Here is a 17,217-nt window from a genome sequence, read left to right as displayed (position 1 = left end):
GGGATGCCTAGGAAGGCTCCCTGGGGCTGGGCCGGGTCTGAGGGCAATGAAGCTGAGGGGTACAAGCCCTGAGGGCCTGTTGGTGGCCAGAGCACAGGGACCACAGCTGGACACTCGGGTCCATGGATGAGGTAGGGGTGGAATCTATGACTCAGGACAGGAAGACCATCATTGGTGAAGAGGAGCAGGTCTCAAGGCGGGGCCACAGGAGACCCTGGTCGGAGGTAAGAGTGGGAATTCAAACTCTAGCAGCATGTCCAGGCCTGAAGTATGTGGGTTTGGGGCCCCTTTGGAGAGTTCTCTCTCCCCCCTCCCCCATGACTTGACTGACAAAAAAGAAGAGACTCATCCAAGGCCACAGGGTAGAAAGTGGCTCTTCCCGCCCCTCCCTAATTGCCCTTTGGAGTTAGACCTGGGGCTTCCAGCCTCCCAAGGAGAGGGTGCGGCCCCCTTCCAGTCCCACCCCAGCTCTTATCATAGGATTGCTGATCTTGAGGGTGATAACAGCCAGATCTGGAGCCTCCTCTGGGGTGGGGGCAGCTCAGGGCCCAGGGAGGTGGAGGATGTTGGAGGATGGCCTACTTGGAGCTGGTGGCCTCCTGCTCCACCCGATTCCCAGGGCCCATACACAGGCAGGGGGAGCCATGGTTCAGATTCGGTGAAGTTTACTGCAGGGAGCTGGAGAGGAACAGCCAGAGGGGTTCCCCAAGGAGATGTGCTGTCTCCAGCCTTGGCTCAGCTAGGGCCTAGGGCTGACATGTGTTTCCGCTGTTGAGGGCAGGGTCAGGCTGCAGGATGACCAGTCCTGCCATCTGGGAGCTGGGTTGCTGCAGACAGGGGGGAGCCGGTTGAGTGGCGCTGGGCCAACTGGTCCTCTCACCCCATCCACAACTGGGTGGAGTTTCTGGTACCTGGAACAGCACCCTCTCCTGGACCACCTGGGCTCCTTCCTGGATGGCCTTACCCTCCTCCTGGAGGGCCTTTCCTTCTTCCTGGACCGCCTTCTCTCCCTCCAGGATGGCCCTTGCTTCCTCTTTCAGGCTTTTATACAAGGAGTCAGGCTGGAACAAAGGGTTACAGGGGCCAGAGGTGGATAGATGATGCCAGGCAGGACGGCCTGCCAGGGGCCTGCACAGGAGCAGGGCTGGGAGTCAGGGAGGAGGCAACACAAAGGAGGCGGGTCCTGGGTTGAGGTCTCACCAGGTCTCGCAGCTTCTCCCCCAGAGCCAGATTGTCGGCTTGGATAGTGCTGAGCGACTCCCGAAGCCTAGGGTTGAAAGGGAGACCCGCCCTGTCAGCCCCCAGACTTGTCCTAGGCAGCCGCCCACCCCCACAGCACACAGCTCTTGCATGAGCTCCTGATCTGGCATAGCCACAAGCCCAGGGTTTCACCAGGATCCCGGTCTGGTCCTAGCAAAGCCACAGGCAGGGAGGGAAGTCGTCTCCCCTTGTGACTGGCAGCAGGGGACCTAGAGGCAGATGAATCCTGCTTCTCTTCTTCTTTTTTTTTTTTTTCTTTCTCTATGTCCCGGCGCTTGAGGATAGAACCGGCGGACTGCTGGCCGCCGGTACCGAAGACATCACGCCGAGGGGGCCAGAGCCCGTTCCCTCTACCTCCGTACATTACGCGGATCGGGACTGCACACCCGACCCCCGCCAAGAAAAGGAGGGTCCTGCTTCTCTTCTTTAGCAAGGGGAGATCAGGCTGCTGCCCCGCATGTACTGGCCCGGGACCCCTCTAAAGTAGCCTTGGGCTAGCCGCCCACTCCTCTGGTCTGCAGTGGGGGCTGTGGCAGGGTTCTGTGTGGTTTCTGTGTGGAATTCGCCCAGCCCGAGCACCTGGGCCAGCTGTAGATGAATACGTGTTGACCACTCAGATCCATGGCTGTAGGAATCTCCTGCAGCTTTGGAGAATGACTATCACACTCCCCCCCATCCCAAGACCTCTGTCTCCAGGTGGACTTTGGACCCTGGCATTGCCACTGATAGACAAGAGGCCATGGGACTATGCAGACCTAAGCTCCAGAGCCTGACATCCAGAGAACTGACCACCCCCATCTCCTTTCTCCACAGACCAAAATACCCCTCAGGTTCTTGGACAGTTAAAGATGGCGGCCCCTTGCAGGCAACGTCATAGACTGCCCACTAATCGGGCACATGGGCACATGGATGGGAAAGGGCTGTGGCCCCCACTCCTCTGGGACAGGACATACAAGGCCACTGATGCTTGAGAGCGAAGGGACCTACTGGCCAGTAAGGAGGTCACCCAGAGCAGAACAGAGAGAAGGGAAGGGAAGGAGGGAAGGAAGAGGGCCCAGTGAAGGTGCCAGCTTACATCAAGCCCCAGGCACTGCACTCCATTCTGGGAAACCCTGTCACCCTCCCTGTCCTCACCTGCCCCTGTCTGGCTCACCTCAAGCAAACATTTTGCAAATGCCTCATTTCCTTTGAAGTCCGCTCTGGGCCCCAGTCTTCCTTATCCAGAAACTGGGACTCCTGGATCTCCAAGTCCCTGGGTGGGTGCACAGTGAGGGTTGGACCCGAGTCTGGAAGCTGGGGAGGGTGGGGTGAGCAGAGAGGGAACCAGCCCAAGGCCCAGGCTTCTTCAGTCCTGTCTGGGCCACCCACACACACACGCCCCAGGGCTGAGTCCTGGCCCAGGTCTGAATGTTGATGGTGGAGAAGCACCCTCTGGCCCCTCCCCTCTCACCCTCATTCACGTTCACCTGGCCTTACTCTGCAGGGTCGCTGGTGGGCTCTGTTGCGGTCAGGAGTGTAAACAGGAACATGGCGCTGGCTTCCTGCTCCTGGCCCAGCTTCTGCTCTGAAGAATCTGAAAAAGATGGCTTTGGCAGAGAGGGTGCCCTGGTGACTGAAGTGGCATGAGGCTGGCTGGCCGCCCAAGCATTGGGGTCCTCCCACACCCAACAGTAAGAGGATGGGGCGCAGTGGCTAGGGGTTCTGATCTCCCTCCAGGCAGGAGAAGAATTTCTCCAGCCCACCCCCTCACCCTCCGCCTCCCCTGCCCTCAGCTTCCGGAGGTCCTGTCACCTCTGTGTCCGGCTCCCCGGAGATCTGAGTGTCTTCTGGCTTCTGCTCCCCAGCAGGTGGCAGCACTGGCTTTTCCTCGGGCTCCAAGTGGGCTGTCTGTCCATCCCAGGGACACTGAAGGAGATGGTAATTCAGTTGGTGAGCCACCCCCACCATCTCGCTGGTCTCCCCTTTCCAGCCTCCCCTGGTTTTCTTGGGGCGGCCTCCAGCCTTGAGAACCGCCACCACCAGCTCTGCCCTCAAACTTAGGGTTGCCAGATTTAGTCTGTAAAATATAGGACAACCAGCGAAATTTGAATTTCAGAATAAATGGTCATTTTTTCAAGCATATCTCAAACATTGCACAAGCCACACTCATACCTTAAAAAGTGTTTGTTTTTCATCTGAAATTCAAATTTCACTGGGGTGTCCTGTGTTTTATCTGTCAACCCTACCAAAGCTATATGGTAACAGTATCTTGTCAACTGAATTCTTGCAAATGCAAGGTGTCCCTGGTAACTTTGCTTTGGAAACTAGGCCTAAAGAAACATCTCCAAAAGAAATAAAAATAATTCACACAGAGGTCCACAGCAGCCGACTGACAGCCAGAAGAAAAACTGAAACCTGCCTAAAGGGCCCAAATACAAGGAAAGGGAAGTAAACAATGACTTATGATTGTGATAGAATGCAATCCACTCTGAAGTTAAACGTCTCCAGTAAACACTGGTCCACCAAACTCTGTCTTTGAGCCAAGTGTTGTGCTGGATCCTGAGACCACACAGATAGATGATTGTGACCGAGTTCTGCCCAGAAGCTCCCAGGGATGGGGGGCAGGGGTGGCCTAGGCTCTCAGATGTCCACTGGGTAGGGACATGTGCCATCCAGAAGCCTGTACAGAAAGCCTTGACTCAGAGAGCCACTTGGCTTAGGAGCTCCAGAAAGACTCCAACAGCAGGTGCTGCTTGATCTACGAGTGGGGTGTCTTGGCCAGAGAAGGAAGAAGGGCAATCCAAAAGAGGAAGTGGCTTGGGCAGGATGATGCCAACAGACATGACACATTCAGGCATGGGGTACTCCCACTGAGAGCCGGGGTGAGCGGGCCTGGGCTGTGGCCCCCAGGAGACAAGGAGGAGTTGAAGTAGGAGATAGATGGGCCCCTGGGCCAGAGACCTGGTGTTTGTCAAGTGGAATAAAACTGAAGCTTTGTCCTCAGCCTGGTAAGAATGGTGCCCGATTTCCTTCCTCCATTGATATGGACAGAATGATTCCGCACAGGGTGGGGAATTTGTTACAGCAAAAATAGAAATGAGACTTTTCTGATAACTGAGAAAAATAAGGAAACAATGAACAGGCTGGGGAAACAGCACAAACAGGCCTGAAATAGTTAAGCAATCTTGGGTATTCTTTAGTGTTACCGCTAAGAAACAACTTGTAGGTGGACTTGTCCTTCACAAAGCTAAGCAAAGCAAATTACTCTCTGACTCCACATGAATTACACTCTGCACCCAGCACTCTTCTCCCCCTACACTCTTTTGTAGCATTCTTCATTTCAGAAAGGTCCCGGGCCGATAACCAGAAAAGACCAACCCCAGTGACCACCTGCCCAATGCCAGCTGTGGCTGTTTTGAAATTTTAAAAAAAAATCTATTTCTCTTTTAAAATTTTACTTATTTATTTTGGCTGTGCTGGGTCTTCATTTCTGCATGCGGGCTTTCTCTAGCTGTGGCCACCAGGGGCTATTCTTTGCTGCAGTGCTTGGGGCTTCTCATTGCGGTGGCTTCTCTTGTTGCGGAGCACAGGCTCTAGGCGCTCGGGCTTAGTTGCTCTGTGGCATGGGGGATCTTCCTGGACCAGGGATCAAACTTGAGTCCCCTGCATTCGCGGGTGGATTCTTAACCACTGGACCATCAGGGAAGTCCCTGTTTTGAAATCTTGCAAAAGAAAAAAAAAAGAGATGCAAGACTTAGGATATAAAACCTCTGTCTTTTCTAGGGGCACAGTTCTTGAGGTGCTGGCCTACGGCTTCCGCTTTGCCTGGCAAAGAATAAAGCTACTCTTCCTTTTTTCCTCCAAACTCTGTCTCCGTATTTCTAGTCAGCATCAGTGAATCGGGAGCCAAGATTTTAGCGTCAGTGTGGGAGATCCTTGGGTGTTTGTGTAGATTGTCTGGGCCGTGGCTGGGCAGATGGATGGGAGGAGGAGACCCTGGGGGCAGAAGCCCAGGGCCTTGAGGGTGAAGGAGAGTGGCATTCACGACTGCTGCCTGTGACAAGTGTCTACCCTGAGTTGTACTGTGGAAGGCAAGCATGAGACGCTGTCAGGCCACAAACGCAGGCCTCACATGGTCTGCATGTGCTACGCACCAATGCACCACACAGGGTTGCCAAATAGAATACAGGATGCCTGGTTAAATCTGAGTGCCAGATAAACAATGAGGTTTTAGTGTGATCACGTTCCAAATATTGCAAGGGACATACTTATACTGCAAGGTTATTATTTATTGAATTTGGGACATGATTACATTAAATAGAAAATTCATTGTTTATCTGACATTCAAATTTAACCAGGAATCCTGCATCAGTTCAGTTCAGTCGCTCAGTTGTGTCCGACTCTTTGCGACCCCATGAACCACAGCACGCCAGGCCTCCCTGTCCATCACTAACTTCCTAAGTCCACCCAAACCCATGTCCATCGAGTTGGTGATGCCATCCAGCCATCTCATCCTCTGTCGTCCCCTTCTCCTCCTGCCCTCAATCTTTCCCAGCATCAGGGTCTTTTCCAAAGAGCCAGCTCTTCGCATCAGGTGGCCAAAGTATTGGAGTTTCAGCTTCAACATCAGTCCTTCCAATGAACACCCAGGAATGATCTCCTTTAGGATGGACTGGTTGGATCTCCCTGCAGTCCAAAGGACTCTCAAGAGTCTTCTCCAACACCACAGTTCAAAAACATCAATTCTTCAGCGCTCAGCTTTCTTTATAGTCCAACTCTCACTTCCATACATGACCACTGGAAAAACCATAGCCTTGACTAGATGGACCTTTGTTGGCAAAGTAATGTCTCTGCTTTTCAATATGCTATCTAGGTTGGTCATAACTTTCCTTCCAAGGAGAAAGTGTCTTTTAATTTCATGGCTACAGTCACCATCTGCAGTGATTTTGGAGCCCGGAAAAATAAAGTTAGTCACTGTTTCCACTGTTTCCCCATCTATCTGCCATGAAATGATGGGACCAGATGCCATGATCTTACTTTTCTGAATGTCGAGCTTTAAGCCAACTTTTTCACTCTCCACTTTCACCTTCCTCAAGAGGCTCTTTAGTTCTTCTTCACTTTCTGCCATAAGGGTGGTGTCATCCGCATATGTGAGGTTATCGATATTTCTCCCGGCAATCTTGATTCCAGCTTGTGCTTCTTCCAGCCCAGCGTTTCTCATGATGTACTTTGCATATAAGTTAAATAAGCAGGGTGACAATATACAGCCTTGATGTACTCCTTTTCCTATTTGGAACCAGTCTGTTGTTCCATCTCCAGTTCTAACGGTTGCTTCCTGACCTGCATACAGGTTTCTCAAGAGGCAGGTCAGGTGGTCTGGTATTCCCATCTCTTTCAGAATTTTCCAGTTTATTGTGATCCACACAGTCAAAGGCTTTGGCATAGTCAATGAAGTAGAAATAGATGTTTTTCTGGTATTCTCTTGCTTTTTCGATGATCCATTGGATGTTGGCAATTTGATCTCTGGTCCCTCTGCCTTTTCTAAAACCAGCTTGAACATCTGGAAGTTCACAGTTCACGTATTGCTGAAGCCTGGCTTGGAGAATTTTAAGCATTACTTTACTAGCGTGTGAGATGAGTGCAACTGTGCAGTAGTTTGAGCATTCTTTGGCATTGCCTTTCTTTGGGATTGGAATGAAAACTGACCTTTTCCAGTCCTGTGGCCACTGCTGAGTTTTCCAAATCTGCTGGCATATTGAGTACAGCATTTTCACAGCATCATCTTTTAGGATTTGAAATAGCTCAACTGGAATTCCACTCCACAAATATTTACTGAGCCTTGATTTTGTACCGGGCCCTGCCCTGAATGTGGAGAGGATACAAAAAGGAATTCCCTCCTTTGGGGAGTCTGTTATGGACCTCATATAAGGATGCCAGTGGTCAGTTATTACATATTCTACCAGGAGCTATGCATGTGACAATCAACCTAGACAACCAGTTGACCAAAGCAACTCTGTCATAGAGGTGGAATCAGCTCCACTTTTCATAAGAGAAAAGCGAAACTCGAAGAGGCTATGGTCTCAGAAGAGACAAAAGTGGGGTTCAGACCCAGGGCTTTCTGAGTTCCAGTGTGATGGCTGTCAGAGTTTGGCAACTTGCCAGTCACGTGGTGGGAACACACAGACCGGGGGTGGGGGTGAGGAAGGCAGCCTTCTCAGGACCATTCAAGCCTTGGGCCAAGGCCTTCAAGCCTCTTCATTCAAGCCTGAACAGGTGGCAGGTTGCAAGGGCTCAGGACTCAGGATGAGGAGGTTGGGGGGAGGCTGGGTTGGAGCTGTCCTGTGCAAGAGAGTAAAGTCTAACATCTAGGGCCATGGGGATCAGTGTGAACCCTGTGATCAGGTCGAGGATTTATACTGGGGGGAGCTGAGTGCTCATGCTTGCCTCAGGCCACCCAGGTGCCACTGCTTTTGACTCACCCTGCCCCTCTTTCCTTCAGGGTGCTCGAAGCTCTCCAGGAGGGTGTGAGCTGCCATGGGCCAGGCTGGAGGGAAAGCATCACCCCTCTTCATCCTTCATGTACCTGGATGCTGGGAGGACAGAGCTATTAAATATGACTGATTCCACCTCCACCCTCGGAGCTCAGACTACCATGTAAGTGTGTATGCCCAACAGACAGACTGCGAGCTTAAAGGTGCTGCGAGAGGTCTGCGCATGGTTTGGGGAGTTAGAAAGGTGGGCGTGGTCAGGTCTACCTGTAAATAACTATTGTTCACTGAGTACTTATCATGTACTAAGCACTTTACTCCTATCATTTCCTCTCGTTCTCACCAAAACGATATGAGGTGGGGACAGGTATTCCCCACTTTTCCAAAGTTCACTTCATGCCACTTGCTTTTACGAAAAGACCTAACACTAGCACCTGTTCTTGCTAACTGAAAGAAATTTTCAGTTTTAGAAAACTGGAGAAAATTCTCATTTTTAGGAGAAAAGGTAAGAAGCAAAAACAGCGTTCAGTGTTGGTTTTGCAGGGAGCAGTTATGGAGGCAGCTCACACCCCAAGCAGCCACAAGGGCCCTGCCAAGCTCCTCCACCAGAAACTGCACCTGCCACGGCAGCACCATGAGCATCTGTGCTTCACCTCGATTTATGCTGTGCCTCCGTTAGCAAGCTGTTGTGTCCTAAGGCAAGTGCTTCATCACTTTACACCATTTCGGTTTACAAAAGGTTTCACAGGAATGATCTATTTTCAGATATCTGGGAAACCTATGTTCTTTTTTTTTTAATGTTTATTTATTTATATTTGGCTGTTCTGGGTCTTTGTTGCTTCACCGGGCTATTCTCTAGTTGCAGTGAGTGGGGGCTACTCTCCTGTTGCGGTGCACGAGCTTCTCATTGTAGTAGCTTCTCTTGTGCAGCACAGGCTCTAGGGCCCGTGGGCTCAGTAGTTGTGGCCCAGGGGCTTAGTTGCCCGGGGCAAGTGGGATCCTCCTGGATCAGGGATTGAACCCTTGGGACAGGTGGGTAAGAAAGACTGAGCAGATGTGACACTTGAGCCAAAGCCACACTTAATCAAGGCAGAACTCAGCAGGTGAGGACCTTGCAGCAGCTCAGAGTCTGCACTGGCTCTCTGGACCCTAGACTGGAGACCCAGCCAGCAGCCTCACCCTGGAGTCCTCATGACTGCCACCAAGCAGTCTGGACCAGCACGGCTCTGGGTTGCAAATAAGAGAAAACAGCATTGGGTAATTTGAGCAAACAAGGAGGGATACTGGGGAGTCAGGGAACTCTGAGGAAGAAGACTCAAAGGGCCAGAGGTGTGGGATGCTGGCTGCCAGAACTACATGAGGGCCCCACCACAGGACCCAACTGGAGTGCTCTGCCATCTCCACACTGGACCTGTGAGGCCTTCGCCTCACTGAATCCTCAACGATCCTTCCCTCTCCTCCAGGTCCTCAGTCCAGGTCCTCATGCACAGTCTGACTGGCTGACTCAGGTCAGATGCGCATGTTCTGGTCGCTGGGATCAGGGCAAGCAAGTGTCTGGCCCCTTCATGCCCAAGGAGAAAAGCAGGTCTTGCTGCTGAGCCATTTGTAGGGGTTGACACTCTGGGCAGCCAAAACCTGGTAACATCCATTACACGATTGCATGGACAATGGAAAGTCATCAAAGGGTATTTTTCTCATGGCTGCTTTTATTTTTGGGGAGGTTGAGCTGGGTCTTTGTTGCTGCATGCAGGCTTTCTCAAGTTGCGGTAAGCAGGGGCTACTCTTTATTGTGGGCTTCTCATCACGGTGGCTTCTCTTTTGCAGAGCACAGGCTCTAAGCGCATAGATTCAGTAGTTGCACACAGGTTCAGTAGTTGCACATGCGCTCAGTAGTTGTAGCTCACAGGCTCTAGAGCACAGGCTAGGTAGCTGTGACGCACGGGCTTAGTGGCTCTGCAGCATGTGGGATATTCCTGGACCAAAGATTGAACTTGTGTACTTATAGGTACAATAGAATATACAAAAATGTATATATTACATTTTATCCATTCATCCATCAATGGATATTTGTAGTATTTCCACCTTTTGGCAATTGTGAATAATGTTCCTATGAACATGGGTGTGCAAATATCTTGAGACCCTGCTTTCATTTCTTTTGGATATTGTACCCAGAAGTGAATTGTATCAATATACATTTCTGTTATAAACAATAGGTATGATGGAATATTATTCAGCCTTCAAAAGGAATTGATTCTGACATATGCTATAACATGAACCTTGAAAACATGCTAAGTGAAATGAGACATAAAGGAATGTCCCTGGTGATTCAGTGGTTAAGAATCCGCCTTCCAATGCAAGATCCCATGTGCCACAGGGCACCTAAGCCGGAGTGGCACAATGAAGACCCAGTGCAGCCAAAATAAAAATAAACAAATTTTTAAAAACTTTAAGAAAGAAATGAGACACAAAAGGGCAAACATTCTCTGGCTCCTTATAGCCAGAAAGTAGGATGGTGGGTGCCAGAAGCTGAGGCAATAGGGAACAGGGAGTTACTGACAGGGACAGCTTCACTTTGGGAGGATGAAAAGGTTCTAGAGATGAATGATGGTGATGGCTACCCTGCACTGTGAGTGTTTAATGCTACCAAACTGTACACTTAAGATGCTTAAAATGGTAAATTTTATGTTATGTACTTTGCCACAATAAATTAAAAAAAAAAACACACCACCCTGGAATTGCCTGATGGTACAGTGGACAGAAATCCACATAATACACGGGGCTGTTGTTAAAGATTGAGTCAGATAACGCGTGGGATTATTGTATCAAAGGGTTTTAAGCAGGAGAGAAAACAGCATATTTTCTCTTAGAAAACTCATTCTAAGGAGATTCACTAGGAGGCCAGGGCGAAGTCCAGGGGCCACAGAGGTGGGATGGAGGGGTGTTGAGGAGGTTTTGGCTGATGGGATGGGGTGAAGGAGAGGGTAGAACTATAGATGACCCCAGGTTCCTGGCTGTGTGACTGGTCAGCAGGTGGTGTTGATAATAACACGAGAAGCACAGAAAAAGGCACATTGGTGGATGAGCTGAACTTCAGATGACTTCTGAGTTGAGATACAGTTTCAGAAGACAGTTCTAGATTCCGGTTTGAGCTCAGTAGAGACATATGGTTTGGAGATAAAGACTAGTAAATCTTGAGATTTCCCTGGTAGTCCAGTGGTTAAGAATCCACCTTCCAATGCAGGGGATGCAGGTTCGATCCCTGGTCAGGGAACTAAGATCTCACATGCTGCTGGGAAACTAAACCCACACACAACTAGAGAGCCCATGCACTGCAACTAAAGAAGCCTGCACGCTGCAAGGGAGACTCAGTGCAGCCAAAAAAAAAATCCCCAGGAAGTCTTGAGGAAGGAGGAGGTGCGTTTATTCTAAAAATTAAGAGGCAAGGGCAAGAGTAGAAAGGATGAGGGAAGGGAGAGTGGGTGTGCCACCTGCATAAAGATGCATGTATGTCCCTGGGCCTCCTCTGGCCTGGTGGGAGAATTCCTGCGAATCACAGCTTTGACTAGCTCCCCAGGGCGTTCTGCACCCACTGCTGTCGAGCACCCAGGCTCAGCCAGTGAGGAACTGGATCCTTCACAGGAGTCTGTCAGGGAGAGGGAGCAGGGTAAGAGCTGGACTCAGGGAGGGAAGGAGGGTTGGTACCCAAGTGCTAAGAGTGAAGCTCTTAGCAGCCTCACCCCAGAGCGACTTCTTTCCTCCTGGGATGTGAGGGTATGGGGCTCCCCTTCTTGGAGAAGCGAGTGACTGGACAGAAAACAGACTTGGGGGTGGGAGTGACCTACCACCGGGCTCCTGGAAGCCAGGCTGGCAGTCCCCCTTAACAACGGACAACCAGCCCAGAGAAAGCATGGTTTCCTGGCTCCCACACCCTCAGCTCTGCCTTTGAGCCAACAAAAGAAAAGAGTCTATGAACAGGCAGAAAACTTTTTTTTTGTTTTATTTTTAAAAAGAAATCCCAGTTTTCTCTTAAACTCTATTCTTAGTTTTTCAGGGACAGAGACAAGTCTGTAGCAATGACATCAACTGAACATCATCTGGTGACTTCCGGCTTTCAGGACAAAGACATTTCCCAGGAGTTGTCCTGCCAGTGAGGACAACTCTCCAGGTATGGTCCAGGGCATCTGGGTTCACCCTGGCAAAGGGGCTTGCGTGACAAAGCATGAAGCACTGGACAGGTAGCCTAGGGCTCCTAGGCTTTGCAGAGCTTAATTGGTACCCACCAGGCCTGTGCCACTTAAGGGACCCTAACCAAGCAAACACTCATCTTCCCTGACATCCTCTGCTATCCACTAGTCCCTCCACATTCCTCTTAGCTTCTACTTCCATGAATCCATAATCATCAAAAGGTACAGTGGCCTGGGCTACAGCAGAAGCTGTGGTTGGGCAGCCTTTGAAAGCTCACCTTTTATCAATATTGAGAAAAGAGAAAGAAGGGTTGGGGCATGTGGATCACCAGAGACAATAAGATGACCCCTTCCTTCCCCCAGTTCAACTCCTAATATCTACCTCAGACAGGGTCCTAGTGTGAGAGGATGCTAAGGAGGCTGAAAGTTAAAACTGTTATCAACCTGGCCCCTCTCTGGCACATAAGAAAAGCTTCCTAGTACTTTATAAAACACTAAGGTCACCAGGACCATACAACCCCAAAGTTTTTCCTCTAGAGCTGAGTAGACTGTACACTTTGTAAAAAACGGGTACGAGTAACAGGAGAGGGCGCCTTCGGCCATGGGCCCCTTCCCAGCCCTCTGCAGGCATCAACCCAGAATCCCTGAGCCTCAGGATCTATGCTGTCTTGAGACACCTTCTTCACCTCAAGCAGCCATTGCTCCATCAGCCTGCATTTAACCCAACATCTCAGCAGCAACACACAGAGAACTATAAAATGCAGCTTCCTTGTAGTAGACATTTACCGTCTGAGACCCAACCAAGGCCTCCCTCTCTCCTACAAAAAAGACTCTATAGGTCGAGGGTCCAGCTTCTTCCTCAGATAGGACTTCTCCACTCTACAGGTTCTGTGCTCCCGGACCATCTACGGAATCTAAGAGGAAACCCAACCTTCGCTACCTAGATGGGCTCGAGGAGGGGAACCAAGCCCCAGCAGAGGTGACTCAGTAGAGAAAGCCCAAGGCTGGCCGTGGCCCCCGCACCCGTCTCTGGTGGGCTGGTACAGAACAACGGCATTTCCCAACAGGAGCAGAAAAGTGCCCTCTCTCCCCCCAACCCCCAGCCCTTTAACCTTCTCTGGCTGGGCCAGTGATTCCTGCTCTCTAGTCTGCGGCCTGACTGGAAAGTGGCTGGGATACTCTGGGAGGCGGGGAGAGAGGATGGTAGGTCACTGACTACAGACGGGACACCAATGCGATGCTGAACCAGGCAGGTCCCATTTCCAGAAGCTTGGATGGCTGCAGCCGTTGTACCATCCCCCAGAGGACAGCCCTCATGTGCAGAAACAGTACATGCATGGGGAACAAGGGAAGGGGACCCCAAGTGTCTTTTCCACAGGGAGAGGGAACTATGTACAGCGGGAGGAGGGCAGAGTCTAGCCAGGGACACCTCTACTTCATCTCATTCAACCAGGAGGTCAAAGCGCTCAGCAGCTTCAAACTCAGCATTCATGGCCGCGGCCCACTCATCCAGCTCCGATTTCTGGAGGAAGAGAAATGGGGGGCAGGTGAGTGGTGAAGGGGGCACGTCAGCTGTGCATCTCCACTCATACTCTGCAGGCACTGCCGTTCCACACAACAGCCAGGGCTGAGCCCCGGCCCTGCCTGTGTCCTGATGTGTCTCCCCGTGTGTCTGGCGTGATAGCAGAGGAAGACCCTACCCCTCACTCACCAAGATCTCCGGTACCTTCTTCTTCTTTCGTTTCTCTTTCACAACCAGAGGGGAGATTCCAGGGAGAGTCGTGTCTGGGGCCCAGGGCTTCACAGGGACCCTGGGGACCTCAGCTAACTTTGAATCCACCACGGGCGAGACTCCAGCCAAGTCTTCAGCTGCCAGCAGCCCCTCAAAGCCAAAGCAGGACCGGCGGCCTGGGGTGGAGGTGGACACAGAGCCCAGAGTCTCTAGGCGGCTGTATGAGCGCCTGACCTTCTGTGACATTTCCAAGTCTCTGGCGTCCAAGTCTCCTTTCCAGGAGTTGGACTCAGCATTCACAGGGCATAGCACAGGAGTGGAGGGGGCGGTGATAGGGACACTGCAGGTCTGGAAGAGGTCCTCCTTAGTAAGCTTTTTGCTAGGAGGGTTGTTTTCTTTCTCCAACAAAAAAGCGATCTGTAGCAGGACAGGAGAATGTCTCCCAGTTATTTAACTGTGTTACTGACTTCAAGAAAGGCCCAAGGACCTAAAATGTCCATCCAGTCAATAAGTCCTTATTGGTCACCTGCCAGGCACTGGGAAGACAGCAGGGAAGAAAACAAAGAAGATACCCCTATTTCCACAGAGCTTCCATTCTAGCGAGGAAAAAAGACCACAGGGGGAATCATGTCATATGTTAGAGGCGTTAAGCACTTTGGGAAAAAAAACAGAACAAGGATGGAGTGTACATGGGCTGAGCTGGAATTCTAAGTAGGTGTAGGTCAGTGTAGGCCTCACCGAGATAGAGGTAGCACTTGAAGGAAGCAAAGGAGTCAGTTATCCAGAGGAGAACTGGCCTAGGCAGAGAACAGAAAGTGCAAAGTCCTGAGGTGAAACTGTGCCAGTCAGGGTCAAGGAACAAGAAGGGCAGTGAGGGTGAAGTGAGAGGGCGTGAGCCGAGGAACTGATGATGGAATTTAAGAGGTAACAGGAGTGTTATAGGGCATGTTTTGCAGGCGACTATAAGGGGAGGCCCAGGGAGCCTTGGCAAGGTTGTGAACAGGAAAGTGCTTAATCTGCCATGTGTATTAAGATGTTCACATACTGGTTTCTCATAATTCCAGTCTCAGCTCTAGTGCTGCTTCCTCAGGGAGATGGTCCCTTACCACGGAACGGAGACCAGCCCTTCCTTACCTCGGCCTGTCACCCTCTGTCACAGTGACCCCTTTCCTGGCCAGTGAGATCACTACCTGATTTTGACTGTTTGCTGGTTGGCTGAGACCTCAACTAGAATGTGCATGTCACACATGAGCAGCTGTCTTCATCTGTCTGGTTGACCTGGCCTATGCCCAGCACCTTCAATGGAGCACGTGTTCAATACATAAAGGCTCAACTAACTTTCACAAAACTTGACACTGAGCTTTTTGATAACTAAGATGAGAAATGGGACAAAGTTAGTGACTCTTGTGGTTTAATAGAATTATATTAGTTGCCATGAGACATTTCCGGGCTATAGGCTCTGGGGAATCTATCCCATCAATCTTAGTAAAAGGGATGCTGAACAAAATGAGGGTCACCCAGACTACTACGTTGTCAGTCCCTATAGCCATCCAAGTCCTTGCACGTTTTTTTGGTCCAATAGCTCATGAATCTATCATTCAACCAATAAGAATGGCCACCGTTGGGGAGACAGAAGTCTGCTCTCAAGACAACCAATAAACAAACAAAGTACTCTTGGCTATTCATAAGGCCTATTGGGAAGGCTTCAGGGAGGAGGCATCCTTTGAGCTGAGTCCTGTGTGATGGGGCTCTCCAGCAGTACTCCAGCAACACTCTGCCTTTACCTTACTTCGTGCTCTCAATGTCTCACTTTAGGATTCCTTTGATGTCCTCCTACCTGGTCTTGGAGTCCCCAGAAGGCTTTCTCCAACCAGACCCAAGAAGGATCTTTCTAGAACACCCAGGCCTGCCCCAGTCACTACCTTGCAACTCTCTAAAGCTGCCCACAGAACAAAGGATGAAGCCCAAGTTCATCAGGATCTGCTTTGGCTTAGCACACTCCCTCTCCTGACAAGGTCTACTGCAGACACACCAAAAGTGCTGTTCCTGAAACCCTGTGCTTTTCCTTGTGGACTCCAGGTGTCTACAAACACAGCTTCCTTTGCCTGGAACACTGCTAACTTGTCTTCAAAGACTCAGTTCAAACACCTCTGTGAAACATTCCCTGAGCTACCTAGTCTGGGTTAGGTACCTTTACAACATCTACTACTTCATTACAGTCCTCAGCATACTATGTTATCATTTGGTTTCTCCCTAATTGACTACAAGCCTCGTGAGCTACTCAAAGGCAGGTAACATTTCTCATTCATTTTATCTTCAGGTGCAGACCTTCTGTTAATGAGACACCTTTAACAATAACTTCTACTAAAACAGTTCAAGACATTATAGGTTACTGAGAAAAAGAGGCTAGAAAGAAGAAAGAGTAGTAAGCCCCAGCTCAACTTTAAAAGGAAAATGGTAGAGAATATCAGGGCATTAAACGCACCAAGTGTGCAGGAAGTAAGCAATCCTGGCAACATATGCAGGTGTCCAAAGGCAAATTGTTTAAAAATACAGCAAAAACAACTCCCTGGGCAGACATGAGTGAGTGAAAGTCGCTCAGTTGTGTCCAATTCTTTGCGACTCCATGGATTATGCAGTCCATGGAATTCTTCAGGCCAGAATACTGGAGTGGGTAGCCTTTCCCTTCTCCAGGGGATCTTCCCAACCCAGGAATCGAACCCAGGTCTCCCGCATTGCAGGCAGATTCTTTACCAGCGAAGCCACAAGACTTGAGCAGCTATTATATCCAGCCCCACCTCTAGAGAGTCTGTCCTGGATTCCCCTTAACTAAGAAAATGAAAAGGAACTTACCCGGGGGCTTCTTCGAGGAGAGTTAATGGATGGGATCTGTGGAAACAACGAGTTGATCACACAGCTGACTCCCAATCCTGGCTCCCCACCTACAAGCCCTCTCTCAGCCCTCACCTCTACAGTATGGGCCACGATCTTCTTCAAGACGATGGGCTTTCTGACTGGAGCCTCCTGAGGTGCCTGGAGAAGAGGAGTGAATATGAAGTCTACATTAGCCCAGGGGCTTCCGGGGCAGGAGGAACCTGAGGTTTACCTTAGGCCAGATTTCCGGGAGGGTGTTTGGAAGATCAGAGCCTGATTTCCGCTGGGACCTCCGCAGAGACCGAGTAGGAGTTGGGGCGCTTGGTCCTGCAATCAGAAAAATTTAGGAGGTAGGGGAGGACTCTAGGCCTCAGAAAGAGAGAAAGAGAGAGAAGGTTCCCAAACAGGCCCTTTGACGGCGCCTTCCTCGCCAGGAGACGAGAGAGCCTTCGAGGTCGGCGAGGGGCGGGGGGGGGGAGGGCGTTCCTCACCGAACTGCGTCCCTCAAACGGCTCAACCCCACCTCTCCCGCGCGCCCCCTCCGCTCACCGGGGCACTGGGCGGCCCCTCCGGACCGGGTTCGCCTCTGGGACATGTCTAGCTTTGGTCTCTATCCCCTCTGCCACAGGTGCAGCCACGAGAGCTCGCGCCAACCCGAAGGGTAAACGTTCGAATTACCCGCCTTGCCCAGGAGGAAGCG

At 50.7% G+C, this 17,217-nt stretch overlaps 1 protein-coding gene, 1 long non-coding RNA gene and 1 other non-coding gene across 18 annotated transcripts; 1 reads left to right on the top strand and 2 right to left on the bottom strand.

Moving 5' to 3' along the window:
- Positions 1 to 648: 648 nt before the first annotated feature.
- CDCA5 (cell division cycle associated 5) lies at positions 649 to 17,206 on the bottom strand. Of its 16 annotated transcripts, none has more exons than XR_014066290.1 (11): positions 17,067 to 17,206; positions 16,750 to 16,844; positions 16,611 to 16,676; positions 16,497 to 16,532; positions 13,623 to 14,060; positions 3,052 to 3,165; positions 2,737 to 2,846; positions 2,414 to 2,553; positions 1,201 to 1,267; positions 912 to 1,061; positions 649 to 827 (listed from the first exon to the last, which is right to left on the bottom strand). XR_014066290.1 is itself a non-coding variant. In XM_081532480.1 (11 exons), the coding sequence occupies exons 1-11, from the start codon at positions 17,110 to 17,112 to the stop codon at positions 747 to 749; spliced, it is 1,302 nt and encodes a 433-aa protein (XP_081388606.1). In that variant the 5' UTR covers positions 17,113 to 17,206; the 3' UTR covers positions 649 to 746. The 16 variants fall into 16 exon arrangements, 14 of the variants coding, with proteins under 14 accessions (XP_081388606.1, XP_081388607.1, XP_081388605.1 ...); XR_014066291.1 differs by having other exon boundaries at positions 965 to 1,061; XM_081532480.1 differs by having other exon boundaries at positions 2,414 to 2,512.
- LOC145524939 (small nucleolar RNA SNORA57) lies at positions 1,522 to 1,670 on the bottom strand. Its single transcript, XR_014067969.1, has one exon. It is a non-coding gene; the product is annotated as a small nucleolar RNA SNORA57 (small nucleolar RNA).
- On the top strand, positions 4,057 to 15,876 carry LOC145523005 (uncharacterized). The gene is made up of 6 exons (XR_014066292.1): positions 4,057 to 4,247; positions 7,739 to 7,893; positions 11,771 to 11,892; positions 12,797 to 12,890; positions 13,511 to 13,633; positions 15,459 to 15,876. It is a non-coding gene; the product is annotated as an uncharacterized LOC145523005 (long non-coding RNA).
- Positions 17,207 to 17,217: the final 11 nt, after the last annotated feature.

Source organism: Giraffa tippelskirchi, chromosome 10 (assembly GCF_054371585.1).
Source record: "Giraffa tippelskirchi isolate mGirTip1 chromosome 10, T2T-mGirTip1v1.2.pri, whole genome shotgun sequence".
Classification (NCBI taxonomy): domain Eukaryota; kingdom Metazoa; phylum Chordata; class Mammalia; order Artiodactyla; family Giraffidae; genus Giraffa; species Giraffa tippelskirchi.
Note: the sequence above shows the minus strand (reverse complement) of the source record. Positions and strands in the feature narration are given on the sequence as shown.